Source organism: Callospermophilus lateralis, chromosome 13, assembly GCF_048772815.1.
Source record: "Callospermophilus lateralis isolate mCalLat2 chromosome 13, mCalLat2.hap1, whole genome shotgun sequence".
Lineage (NCBI taxonomy): Eukaryota > Metazoa > Chordata > Mammalia > Rodentia > Sciuridae > Callospermophilus > Callospermophilus lateralis.
In genome coordinates, this window is record NC_135317.1 from 108,278,716 (window position 1) to 108,292,492 (window position 13,777).

The window sequence follows — 13,777 nt, forward strand, 5'->3', positions numbered from 1 at the left end:
TTGTTAACAAGTCTGTCTTCTCCAGCTTTCTGTGTGCTCTTGTTCAGCTTTGAATTCCTGGTACCCAGCACAGTGCGTGGCTCCTGCCAGGCAGAAAGCCAGTGTGGATGATAAAAGGACTTACGATGGAGGTGAGATAAACTGAGAGTCAAGCCATCAAAGAGGGAAACTGCTTTTCTGTTAACTATAAAGTGAACCAAGGTAACAGAAAAGTTAAAATAAGGATGAAGAGTAGTTTTAGATCACAACCAATTTTTAAATTACTGGTCACATCTGTCCTAAAGACAGTCTAGCAGCCTCCTGCAGCCTGTTAGTGTATTTCACCCTTGGCCATTAGGTCCAGCAATGTTCAATGCTCATGGAAGAAATACATAAAAAGAAGCTATTGGCTTTGAAACCTCAGTGTGAGAAGATGCCCAGTAAAAGTGTCTGCTAAATTTTCTTCCTGATGGCACGTTAGCAATAACAGGCACACAGCAGTAGCCCAACGACACACAACATCCATGGTCTGTGGTGGCAGTTCCCACAGGTCAGCGGCAGCCAGACGCTTCATTCATGTTCACAGACAACTGTTGGGTGGTCACCTGTGCCAGTCACTCTGCAGCACTCTGGGGAAGCAAGACTAAAACGGAACCCTAAGAGGCCAGGCTTTCTGTGGGGTATGTGGGCTGCTACCAACGGTACCCAGATGTCAGGGTTGGGGACATAGGTCAGTGGTCGGCCTTGGCATGCACCAGGCCCCAGGTCCAATGCCCAGGACAGGCGTCTGTGTGTGCGGGGGCGGGGACATTAGTATAATGAATAGGTTACTACTGGATCCTGCCTGGTTCCCAAACGCTCTCGAGTTTCCCCTGTCCTCGGCAGAAGCCCAGGCGGCCACCCCAAGGAGGCCGCGAGCATTCCCACCCGGCTGGCCGCGCGGGGCACGGGCTTCCGGGGCTCCCGGGCCGGGCGAGCGGCGGTCCTGCTGGGGACCATTTGGAGAGGCCGAGGTTCGGACGCGGCGGGCCACCGCGGAGGCGGAGCCGGGCTCGCGCCCACCCGGACCGGCGCTCCGGGCCGCGGTGCTGGGACCCGGTTCCCCGTGCGCGCGCTCGGGCGGGAGGAGGAGCTCCCGAGCGGCTGGGCCGGCCGAGGAGCGCCCCCGGCCCGGGCCGCAGTTCCCCCGGCTCGCGATCCCGCTGCCCGCCGGCGCCGGCCGACCCTGGACAGCGCCCGCCACCTGCGCCGCGCCGCGCCCCGCCCCGCGCGCGGCCGCTGGGCTCGCGGCCCTTTAAACACCCCCGCCCCCCACCCGGACGGCAGCCGGCGAGGGACAAAACGCATGGCGCAAAGCCAGTGTCTTCCGCGCAGCTCGTCCCGGGCGGCCCCAGCCGCGGGCCCTCCACCCGGCCGCGGCCCCTGGCGCCCCCAGGCCGCGGCGCCCGGCGAGGAGAGTCGTCAAGGCCCGGCCGCGGGGCGGGGCCGGCGGGAGCGCGATCTCCGCCGCCGCCGCTGCCTCCGCCTGCCGCTCGGGCCGCCCGCTCGCCGCCGCTGGGTGCGCTGCACGCGGGGGGCAGCGCGGTGCAGAGGTTCATGCAGCAGCGGCGGCGGCGGCGGCGGCTGCTGCTGCTGCCGCCGCGGAGGCAGACAGACCGGGCGCTGCCGCCGCCGCCCTCCCCCGGCTCCATGCCGCCGCCGCCACCTCCTCTCCGGCGAGGGGCGGGGGGCTCCGGCCCCGAGTGGGCGCCACTCCGCGCAGCGCCGCTCCCCTCCCTGCCCTCCGCCTGGGCGCCGGAGCCGGCGAGGGCGCCCGCCGCCTCCTAGGAGCGCACGCTCCGCGCGCCCTGCTGGAGCGAGGGGGCGGGCGTGGGCGGGCGTCCGGGCAGCCGGCTAGAGGAGGGGGCTTCCCCGAGGATGCCCGGCGGCCGCACCTCGCCCGGAGGCGCGAGCTGAGCGGACCTGGATCGAGCGGCGCGTCGCCAGGCCGGCGTGACGGGCGCCCCCGGCTGCCCGCGCGGGCCCCCACACTGCCCCACGCCGAGCCGCGCCGGCGCTGGGCGGCAGGATGGGCTGTATCCAAAGCATCACCTGCAAGGCGCGGATCCGGCGCGAGAACATCGTGGTGTACGATGTGTGCGCCACCATCGACCAGTGCCCCACGCGCATCGAGGAGACCTCGCCCATCGTCCTGCGCTACAAGACCCCCTACTTCAAAGCCTCGGCCCGCGTGGTCATGCCCCCCATCCCCCGCCACGAGACCTGGGTGGTGGGCTGGATCCAGGCGTGCAACCAGATGGAGTTCTTCAACACCTACAGCGACCTGGGCATGTAAGCGACCCGCCGCGCGGCGCCGGAGCGGGGTGCTGGCCCCCATCTCTGCCCTCCACCGCGACCCCCTCCCCAGTTCCTTCTTACCGCTGTCCCCATCCTCTTTTTGAACCTTCATCCCGCCTCCCCACCCACCTCCCTCCTCCCTGCGCTTTTGTCTCGGTGACTGGGCGGGGGTAAGGAGGCTTCTCGCGAAGGCATGTTTTTCGTGGCTGGCTTCTGACTCCTCCGAAACGCAGGGAGAACCGTGCGGGGCGGAGAGAAAGCGACCAGGAGGGTTCGAGGCGCAGAGGTGTGGGGTAGCTGGAGAGTGCCCTGGAAGTTTCGGGGCTCCCCGGGAAGAGTTTGGGGGAGAAACGTAGAGAGGAACGGAATGGAGCGCGGGGGGCGCGAGGGCTGTGCCGCGCGTCCTTTGGAGAAACCCGAGCCGGCTTGGAGGAGAAGGTCCAGGGCGTCGGAGCGGGAGTTGGTAGCTCTTGAATTCGAGCCCTGTGCCCCAGGCCGGGATCCCCGAGGCATTACCCTCTGTAAGCGTCAGCCCATCTGAGCCAGCCGCCTCTCTGGCCCTGCGATGAGTTCTGGGGCGTGGGGAGCTGGGAGGTGCCGGGCGGGTCCCCGACAGGGCTGGCGGCCTTCTGCAAGCAGCCGGCTGGCGCCGCGCTGGGTGTTTTTTATGATAAAGAAAGGATGAGTCTCTTTTCTGTCTGGGGTCTTTACTTTTCAAAACTTTCCGAATTGCTGTGCTGGAAGGAATTCCCCGATGCCCACCGCTGAGTCCGGTTGTCAAGCTGCCAGCTCTCCAACTTCTTTCAACCACGCGGGTGGGTGCGCCCGGGGTTGGGCGGCTGCGATGGAGACCCAGGATCTCCGCCGTTGGTTCTTTGGCCGCCAGGGGCCGTCAGCCGGCCCTGGAACTAACTGCAGGCTTCAGGCTGTCTCGGCCAGGACGTTTTTAATTATTGAATTTTCATAACTCCCGCCCGCCTCCTTGCAGGTGTGTACCCTGAGCAGTTGGTGACTACAGTGGCTAAAGGGCCCGGGGCCTGTATTCTACCTGCTGTACAATGTAGGTCTAGAGCACCCTAATTAGCCTGTGGCCTGTAGGGGATCCCTTTTTCTGGAAATTCAACCTCATTTCATTTCTTAACCTAAAACTCTACAGCTCCAGGGTTTACCTATTTAATATGGATATGGGGTGGGGGAGTGCTCGTTTTAAAAGGTCAAGGCATCTTTTTAGCAGCAGTTCGCAGGCTTTTCATTGCACTCTGAGAGCATGTAAGTTAACACTAGTCAGAGGCGCTAAAAGGAATTTGACAGATCATTTTGTTTCCTTTATCCCTCCCAGAGTTTGCACTTTTCTCTTTAAGCATAAAAGCTCAGTGCTGGAGAAAGCTCATTCCTGGTGAAGAAATGTGAATCCCAGTTTCCAATGTGCCTCTGCACACTGTGTTCCTGTCTTTCTGGAAGACAGTTAGATGTGAGAAACGGGGGACATGTTATTTTGGGTGAATCATGCCATTTAAAAAGACACACCCTCAAAAGAATAATTACATCTTAACACATGTGTCTTAAAACTGCTTTTGTTTTCTATGGAATTCATTCTTTCCAGCCAAGTCAGAGAAAGCCATGAACAAGGCAAAGGCCTGTCGCATCCCCCGGCCTCACCCTGATGGCAGTGAGGGGATCTTGCCAGGGGAGAGTCACCATACCTCCCCCACCCCCCGCAGCCTGGAGGGGAGGAGGCCAGGAGAGACCCAGCAGAAGCAGCCACACTTTTCCCAAGACTGCACAGTGGGCCGTCTGTGGCCTCACATCTCTTGTAAGTTAGAGTAAATATATAAATAAATAACTCTCCCGAAAATGGGCAATGTATTCTTCCTCTTGAGTCTAGAGGAGGGTGAGTTCACACTGGAACCAGTTTTCAGGGGTGTAAATCAGAGACAGCATGTTCTCTGACCTTTCATCACTGGATTCTTGCATTTGGGGTTTGGAAAGAGATTTTTGGATTTTTAACTGCAACTTTTGATATTTTAAGATTCCTGATTTTCATGTTGTTTGTGCAGGGGAACAAAAATAGGCCCCAAGAATACTAAACTGTACTTTAGATCTGTGCCCGGAGCCCTCCTGTCTCTTCATGGCTACAGTTATTGAGGGTGTTTAAGGCCACCGAGGAGCCCAGACTGTATTGAACCAATTTCCACAAAATGTTTATACCCTGCAAACTCCGCCAATGGAGACTTTTTAGTAGAAACTCGTATTGCATGAGAGTTGTGGTGATGTGTTAGTTATTGTGTTCACTGTAGCCAGTGCCTTGGGTGGGGGCGGGACACTGCAGGCCACATTTTCACTCCTGTGTAGTGTTCTGACCCTGAAGCATGACGTGGTGAAAGGTCTGGGTGAGAAACCTGCCTTTTTAATGTTTTAAAAAAGGATTTTGCCAGAGGATACCCACAGCTTAAAATGGTAAGACCTGTTCACAAGGTCGGTGGAAGACAGGAGCTCTTATGGTCTGAATTTCCAACAAGAGGGAGGCTTTTTAAAGAGCCTTTGGAATAGTTGGTGGCCACCGTGGCTTAATTGGAACCTGAACTCAAGTGACTTGGCACTTTCTTGAATGACTGTACAGAAGGCAGGCTGGTAGATGCCCCAGCCACCTGCTCTCCTCCTGCCTGGGCCTGCTGGAGTCCATCAGTGTGTCCTTAAGCAGACCGACACAAGTTGGCACCCTCAGGCAGGACAGGTGCCATCAGTGGACACACACTTACCAGGTGCTTTGGAGACACAGGCACCATAAGGCTGAGGGAAGCCCACAGAGGCCTCACAGTGGTGCCCCCCACTGGGGTAGGAGGAAGCTGGGGGGGGAAGGCAGGCAGGTGGAGTGTGCCAGGTAGGTAGGGTCTGCAGGGAGGGCCTGGAAGAGAAGGTGGCGGCCAGATGTTGACCAGACAGGGGGTGTTGGGAGGCTCTCTGCCTTCTCCGAGCCCCTCCGGTACCAGGAGCTTTCCAACAGACTCATATTAACAGAAGCTCATGCTGCATGAAGGTTGCTGTGGTCTGCTAGCTGCCAGTCCCGTGTGTGGAAGAACACTGCCGAACACTGTCATGAGCACTTCACGTGCTGGAGCACCGTAACCCAGGGGTTTCCTGAGACAGGTGTGAACAAGGAGTGGGGCTCTCTGTCAGGGGATGAAGCAGAGGTTCAGGGAGTGCCGACAGGAGCCGAGACCTTCCATGTGTTTCTAGGGCAGGAAGGGACTCTCCACAGGCTGCGGTTTGAAGACCTTTAGCCTGGGCAAGACTTGAGGACGTCATTGCTCACTCTGCCTTTGGGAGCCAGCTCCTGTCTGTGTCTCTCCTCCTCCTTCAGAGCCAGTGGGTGAGGGTCTGACTCCACCACTGCTGCCTGTCCCCTGCCTTCCAGGCCGGTCCTCTCCAGCCTGAAACTGTTCTGTTTGTGATTCCACGGTCCCAAAGCCAGAGCCACTTTGGGTAGGTGCTTGCCTTTTCACCACCATCCCTCTGTCTCCAGTCACCCATCTTTAGCCTCCACTCCATTTTCCCACTGTTCTCTGGGTCTTTCCCCAGGACACGCTGTATCACACCTGGACTCTGCCTGGGCGGTCCCACCCACCCCAGTGGTAGGGCGTGCTGGTGATGCACACCCTGTCCAGGTACGCATGTCTGTGGCTGTCGGGGAGACGTCTCAGGCTCCGGGTGTCCCCACCTGAACTCTCCGCTGTAGCTCCCACACGAAGTCACACATCTGGCATCCCTCCTCTCCCAGTGCATGTCACCCCTACTCCCTGAGTTTCTCAGGCTCAAATCTGCGCCACCCCAAGTGTTTCCCCACATATCCAGGCCATCAGCCAGCCCTACTGATCCTATCTGGGGACACAGCTAGGATCAGGCCACCACCGGCCCCGGCCCCGTCACAGGCCGCGTCCCCCTCCCCACCTATGCCTGCAGGAGGTTCCTAACTGAACTTGCCCCCCCATCCTTGCCCCCCTCCGGTCTGTCTCCCACAGGGCAGGCAATCTTACGTTAAATCCCGTCTAAACTTTCCAGTGACTTTCTGTCACAACGAAGGTAGAATTCAGAAGCCTCTTCCCCACCGAGGTTCGGCTCCCCATCTATGTCAGCCTTCTCCAGCTTTTCAAAGCCACCCACTTTGTCTGCTCAGGACTTTCCCACGGGCCGCTCTCTGCCCCAAGTGCTCTTCCTGCTGCCCTGTTCTAGCCGGTTCTTGCCCAGCCACCCCTCCGAAGGCTGGGCAAGAACCTTCCTGGTTGCAGTTCCAGCGGGGTCCTCTGCTCTTGCCTTCATGACACACTGTTCCTTTACTTGTTACAGTCCGTGAGAACGTAATGTGCATTCAACTTCTGACTCGCCACTACAATATGAGCACCAATGAAATCAAATATTGTATCCACTTTTTTCTTTGGACTGGGGTCACGGAAGCAGATATGCAGTGAACATGTGATACAGGTAAATAAACGAGCCATTATTATGGCCCAGGTGTTGGTGCCCTCTCCCACAAGTCCTGTCTCTTGGACCTTGGCTCTTCCTGTGAGCTGCAGTCTTGAACTGTTGACCCCCACAGTTGCTCAGGACCAACACGGTCAGCTCCGTGCAGCATGCTGTTGTGTCTGGGTCCTCTGCGTCACTCTGGTTGGCCTGCGCCGCGGCACGGGCCGTGCGCCTGCCACTCGCTGTCTCCCTGCAGTGTGCTCTACTCCAGGAGAGCTGTTCAGCAAACCCAGAAACCTCACCCTCCTGTCACCTGCCTGCCAGCACGCAGCATGTGGTGTCTGGTCAAGGAAACGTGATGTGGAGACCTTGTTAGCCCCGTGCCTCCTGCATCCTGAGTCCATGAGCCCCGGGACTTGTGCACCGGCTTAAGGGCCCAGCTTCAAGGCCTTCCCTGGTCACCTCCGAGCTGGGCCAGCACCCACCTTCTTCTTGCATGGGCAGAATGAGGGGCCTTGCTGTGGTAGAGATGACTCTTTTGGGCACTCTGCTCCTGAGGACGAGATCAGCCCATCGACCCGGGGAGCCCGGGGAGCCTCTGGCCACTTGCCCAACGCCCAGCCCCCTCCCTGTTACACTCCACCAGGAGGCTCTCTGCCTGGAAGGACCAGTGCTGCTGCTCACCAGGCACCCTGGGGCCCTGCCTGGAGCATCAGGGGAAGCAGATCCCGCTCCCCAGGGCACATTCTGAGTGCCCTTGAAGCGGGGATGGCCCAACCCTTTGCCTCTAATCTCCATCTCTGCCAAAGAGGAAAGCGGAGGATTAACTGGCCTTATCAGTGCAGCATTAAGCTGGCTGGAGGCAGGGCCCACTCCAGAGGTGGGGGGCCTGCAGGGGCGCAAGGAGACAGATGGTCAGGCAAAGGGAGAAGGAAGAAGCACCTGGGCTCGTGGGGCTGAGGGGCCAGTCTGCAGCTGCCCAGGCTGGGGTGAGCAGGGGGCATCAGAACAGGAGATGAGCCTCGAGGGATAGAGGGCACTGGTGCCTGCAGGACAGTGGGGCAGATGCTGTCTTGGAGCCAGATCTGCAGGGCATCAGCGTCCCGGAGAAGGACGAGGCTGGCAGTCGATCAGGGAAATGCAGGCTCCGTGTGGGGCGCAAGGTCCTGTTCTCCCCTTTGTGTGTTTTGATCTCGTCTGACCCAACCGTCCTGGGAGACAGGTACCATTATCATCCCTTCTTACAGAGGCTCAGAGAGGTCACACAGCCTGCCTGAGGCCAAGACCTGTCCTGCAGCTGAGCTGGGATTATACACCGTGGCTTCTGACCCTGTGTCCTGCCTGTCTGCACTGGGGCCAGGTTGGCCTGTGACAGGGACAGGTCCCTTCATTCCTGTCAGCACTAGAAAGCCTCATGTCGTGTTGCGGGTCCATTATTCAAAACCCTTGGGAACGTAAGTGTTTCAGTCTTGGGACTGTTTTGGGTTTTGGAATCTTTGCATGCATATAGCGAGGGGTCTTGGGGAAGGACCCAGGTCTGCTGTTGAAACTCACGATGTCTCACATTCGTGGCTGGCATGGTTGTAGAGTCTCTTTAGTGAGCCTGCATTTTGCCTGGACCCCGCACGTAAGATCGGGCAGTGTCACTTGTGAAGGTTGGAGCTCAGACAGCACCAGATTTTGGAGCATTTCCAATTTGGGGTTTTCAGTTTGAACAGCTGCTGTAGACAGGCCCCAGCGCCCAAGCTCAGCGCTCCTGAGGGAGGGCCTTGGCTGCCCAGAGGCCCAGGTGGTGGTCGCAGCTCCCTCCTCAGCAGCCTCCTTCTCTGCTCTGAGGTCCTCCGAGGACAGGCAGGTTGTCAGCAGGGCCGTGACTGCTGTGGCACTGGCACCAGCCAGCCAGGGGCTGCAGTTTAGAAGCCGGTAATGGGGACTCTTCAGGAAGACAAGGAACAGTGAACGAGCAAGCACAGAGCTCCTGTGGACACCACGGAGGCAGAGCGCAGGCCGTGCCGAGGGCCCTGCGTGGGGTTGGGAGCCTGCACACCAGCAGCAGGGTGCCCGCAGTGGGCATCGTCCCTCGGAGGCAGCCAGGGGCAAACTGCCTCCCGTTCTCACTAGTCCAAACCAAGGGGGTGTGTCAGGGTGGCCCCAGGGTTGTCATGGACGCCAGTAGAGGTGTGCCCGGGCCCCTCTTGGAGAGTCGTCCTCACCAGGGAACGCCTGGGACTCTGGGAGAAAGCAGAGGCGAGGAGAACAGGTGGCCGGGCCGAAAGGCCTGCGGGCCTCCTCTGCTGGGCTCCCTCCACACGTGAGGGACGTACTCTGTTGTGAGGTCCAGGGAAGGTCAGTGCCTGACCTGAGCAAGCAGGCCAGGCAGGAGGCAAGTGCGGTCCCCTGGATACTCTGTTTCTAATGGGCTTGGGCAGAAGGAGGTTCCCTGACCTTGCTCTGCAAAATAAAAATAACGAACTTGGCCTTGCTGTTTTTCTCTGATTTGTCTATTTCCTTGCTCTTTTGAAGTGGAGCTGAGAACATGGATGTGCACCTCTTCCTCCTGAGAGTGGCAGGTCAGCAGTCAGAGCTGCGTCTTTGTGGGAGGGCTGGAGCAGGAACAGCAGGGAACTTGCCTGGGGTCTCTGCTCGGGTGCTCCAGGCTGCCTGGTCTGGCTTTGGGTTTCAGTCCCATGTCTACACCTCTGGGACCTTCCTGTGGCCACACACCAGCCCTGAAGGGCAGTCATGGGCTCTGGTAGAGTCCAGAGCGCTCTGGTGCTGGATTTGGAGTTCTGTGCATCTGACTCTGAGCAGATGAGTAGGAGGAACAGGAGGAAGAGCGCTCCCTGCTGGTGGTGGGAGGAACCGGGCTCTCTCTCCAGCTCCAGTTGGAACAGCCCCGCAGTGCCAGGTGAAGACCTCACTCAGCTGCCCAGCACAGGGGCTGGAGGCAGTAGCCCTGGGCTCAGCGCCAGCCCTGTCAAGTCTGTGTCCTCTTTGCAGGACAGTAAGACCTGTCCCATACGGGGTCGGGAGTCTCTCCAGCTGCAGCGTGTGTGTTCAGGCTGTTTCTTGTCGGTGGTTGGAGGGTACCTCTGGGAGGTTGTGGCTCTGGCCCTGGCTTCCCTGGGCAGAGAGGCATTCACACACTGGGGAGGGTCCCCGATAAGCCAGCCCCGACCCCTGCGTCCCCACCTGGAGCTAGAGGGAGGAGGGAGGCTTGCTCGTGCCTCTGGAGCCAGGGTGTCGCCCACTCACACTGAGGAGGGTAGGAGAGACCATACCCCACCCAAAGCCGCCCTTCTGCTCTGCCAAGGGCTGCACCCAGGACTGGGCTGCTCCTAACCCTCGGGCATGGTGCCTGCAGCTTAGGCACACCCTCAGGGGAGGGCCTGCCCCATCGGAGTCCTCCCTTAGGGACAGTCTTGGTCAGGCTCTGGTAAGGCGCTACGCTGTGTCCAGGGCTGTGCCTCCGACGGGGCCATACTGGGGCACGGGCACCATACTGTCACGCTCAGGAAAGCTGTGGAGCTTCCGGCTCGGGAGATGGATGAGACCAACATCTGAAATCATTTGTGTCCAAAACTATTTTTAATATAGGTTATTCTTTCCAAGTCCCTTTCACCATTTCCTCTCCCTGTAAGAGGACCTCATATCACTAACCTCGATACGTGAGACATGCTTGGGGTACCAGTTGTTCCCCTTCTTAGCTGAGCAGGCTGAGGCCCACAGGCCACATACTCAGGGTCATCCTGCTGGTTGCCCAGCCTCCAGCCCCTGCCCCAGTGCCCTGCCAAGTGCATGAACACAGCCCCAGGGGGCAGTTGGGGCAGAAGGAAGCATCCTCGGAGCTGTGCGCCGTGGCCTCTGAAGACCAGAGAGAGGACAGGTGCATCTAAATGTATTTCACAAGTGCAAAGAGAGATTTTCAGGCTGTCAGATTAAAACCAAGATGGCCACGTGCCATCGATGGTCCGTCAGCAGGCGTACTGTGTCAGTCCTGTCTGTCAGCTCTGCTGGCCCTTGCTCCTGGGGCCTGGCCTTTCCCAGCAGGCTCCTAGGCCCGGTGGGCCTGGGTCCGGCAAGGCACTGGGGCTGTCAGAGGCCTGGCCGAGGGGCCAGTCAGCAGTCTCTGCAGCATCGGGAAGGACCCTGCGTGAGCACGCACCTCTTGTCAGGTGCTCCCTGTGTACCATCTACGATGTAGGCACTGTTCCTGTGTCCGGGGACTGAAGGGGGCTGGCACCGGCCCAGCATCACCAGCCAGTGAGTGGCAGAGCCCCATTTAGAAACCAGATCAAAGGCATTCAGTGGTGTGGCCTGTGCTGTGCCCTCGGAGGTCGGGCAGCGAGGTGCTGTGCTGGCTGCCTCGGGTGCCCTGGAGCTGCCGGAGCTGGCCTCCTCTGCTGAGGAGACTGGGAAGCCAAGGCTGAGTCCGTTGGAGGTGGCTTGCCTCCTCACCACCCCGCTCACCAAGCCGTCGGGATAGACTCGGGTCTTGGGATCAGACCCGGGGACATCTCAGCACCAGTCAGTGCTCTGCCCTTCCGGCTGCCACAGGCAGTGACTGAGGCCAGCTCCCCGTCACAGCTCAGAGTAGAAAGCCCCTAGGAATCGCAGGTGCTGGGTCAACAGAGTCCTCTGCGTCTCCTGGGGTGTTAGGTGCGCGGTGCCGGAAACCATCTGGTCCAGCTGCCCACTTCACAGATGGGGACAGGCCTAGGCCCAGAGGGACAGCATAAGAATGGAAGTGGGGCAGTCAGGGCGCAGACCCCTCCCATCCGAAGCCATGCTGGTGCTGGTCACCTTTGCCCCACACCCTCACCCTGTCTGCAAAGCTGTGGTCAGTGCCCACCCCCTCTGCCTTTTCACCCTGTCCCCACGGACTTGATGGAACTTACTTCTCCCCCTCCTTCCTTCCCTCCCTCCCCACCTCCTTCCCGCCCTTGTTTTTATGGTCCTGGGATGGAACCCAGGACCTCACACAGGCCAGGCAAGTACCGCACCACAGGGCCACGGCCGCCCTCCCTCACTTGCGGAGGGTAGCCTCCAGGCAGAGATGGCCACTGACCCAAGGGTGGAACAGAGTGGCTCCCGGACTCCCAGGAGGGTGGGCGATTCTGCCCCTAGGGAAGGGCCCTGCCACTCCTCCGGGTCCCTTAGACCTCAGACCTCTGAGGGAGTGGTGCACCCAGACAGGGGCCCGGAGAGCTGGGGTAAGGCGTCCTGTGTGCAGGATGAGCCCATGCCTTGGCAGCACACAGAGGGACTCGGATCAGCCCAAGGGACGTCTACGCAGTTGCCAGGAACAGAGACCAGGCTATTCCCAGTGTCCATACGCAGCTATTAGCAAGCTAGAAGGGGGAGGGTCTCCCCGAGACCCCAACACAGACAGCAGGAAGTGGGGGCTTGGCAGCCACTGGAGGAGGGCAAAAGGAGAAACGAGGTTCCACCGGGATGCTCGGCAGCCCAGAGCCACGTCCCCCACTCGGGTCCAGGTGCGAAGGCAGGCCTGGGCCCCTGGCTCCCTGCCCACGGACCGGCAGCCCCAGGGGAAAAGACCAAGTGGTTTCCAAGATGACAGATTGTGAGGGCCAGGGGCCCTCCCCTGCCAGCAGGGCTCAGCTGGGAGCCCCCGGGAGCAGAACAGATGGGACAAGTCTGAGAGGGTGTCCCGGCCTGGGGACCCTGGCTGTGCCCTGGCTCCGGTTGGGTGTGCAGTCCCCTCTTCCAGCCTTCCTGCTGGCTCTCCCGCCCTCCTCCTTCCCGCCCGCCCTTTGCTGTTAACCCAGCCTCGGACCTGGGCCAGCTGCCCCGCTCACCCTGAAGGAGACTGTGGAGAGCTGCCGGGCAGCGCACGGGTTCCCTGCCCTTGTTGGCCTGGGGCAGGTGTAGAGGAGGGGCTGCCGGGGACGAGCGTGCTCCTCCAGTGGCCAGTCACCTCTCCTGGCTGGCCACTCCAGAGCTGCAATTGTACCCTCCGGGCCACCTCTCCCGAGGAGGACCTGGAAGTCCAGGGCCCTGTCCGGTGTCCACCCATCCGAGACTCAGCCCAGCCTCGCCTTCCCTTCCCTTGAAACTTGCACTGGACCTAACCCTGGCCCCTGCCCTCCAGGCCTCCCTGGGGGAGGGCCTCCTCGGTCTCCTGGCCAGCTGGGGCCCTTCCTGTGCCAACTTCCTGGCGCAGCCCATTCAAATCCTGTGACTTCCGGGCCTCCTGACCCCAGTCTGGCGGGCCTGCTGCCTGAGTGGCTAGTGTGTTTCGCCAGGCTCCTGCCTGCCTCAGTCCCAGTCTCCTACATGTGTCCATCCCAGCATCCCCTTGTCCGGTTTCTGACCCTCTGCCTTCCTTGGTCAAGCCGCTGGCTTAGCCAGGCACCTTACCCCAGCTCTCCTGGCCCCCTGTCTGGGTGCACCACGGCCTCTGAGTCTGAGGACCAAGGGACCTGGAGGAGTGGCAGGGCCCTTCCCCTCAGGCAGAATCGCCCACCCTCCTGGGAGTCCAGGAGCCACTCTGTTCTAAAGAAAACCCCCTCCTGGGTGATCGTTGAAGAAAATCACTTGTGACTTAAAATGGCAACTGAACTCTGGTTCCTGACGCCTGGTGAGAACTGGTGAGCAGGGGACTCTGTCCAGAGGAGAGAGGAAGACTTCCCCTGAGCTGGTGACTTGGAGTTCAGGAGGGAGCAGGAGAGGGGTGCCTTCGACAAACCTCGGGGGCTGGCTCCTGCCCGGTAGGTCTGCAGCACAGAGCAGGTCGGAGAGAATATGAAGAACGAGGTTTCTGCCCTCAGGGGCCTAGGCCTCTAAGGTCCAGGAGAGCAGACCCTAAGAAGTGAGCAGGCTGCACAGCAGAAGCACTGTCAAGGCTGGCCTGCCTGTACCTCTGGTCCTGCCCTGTGGGCTGGTGTGAGATGGCAAGTCCCAGCAGAGCTGGCGGCTGCTCCCACCGTCTCTGGCAGCTGCTCCCACCGTCTCTGGCAGCGGGACGCCCCCAACACAG

At 60.1% G+C, this 13,777-nt stretch overlaps 1 protein-coding gene and 1 long non-coding RNA gene across 3 annotated transcripts in view; both read left to right on the forward strand.

Annotated features, from left to right (window-relative positions):
- The first annotated feature begins 1,572 nt into the window (after positions 1 to 1,572).
- Positions 1,573 to 13,777, forward strand: part of Fam78b (family with sequence similarity 78 member B) — a 69,851-nt gene continuing 57,646 nt past the window's right edge. For both annotated transcript variants that reach the window (XR_013088429.2, XM_076831577.2), the window contains exon 1: positions 1,573 to 2,310. Coding sequence is in view for 1 of the 2 variants with exons in the window: in XM_076831577.2 (XP_076687692.1) it covers positions 2,048 to 2,310 (263 nt within the window). In the remaining variant the exon portion in view is untranslated. The remainder of the gene's footprint in view (positions 2,311 to 13,777) is intronic.
- Positions 5,061 to 5,946, forward strand: LOC143379159 (uncharacterized). Its single transcript, XR_013088430.2, has 3 exons — positions 5,061 to 5,463; positions 5,554 to 5,799; positions 5,896 to 5,946. It is a non-coding gene; the product is annotated as an uncharacterized LOC143379159 (long non-coding RNA).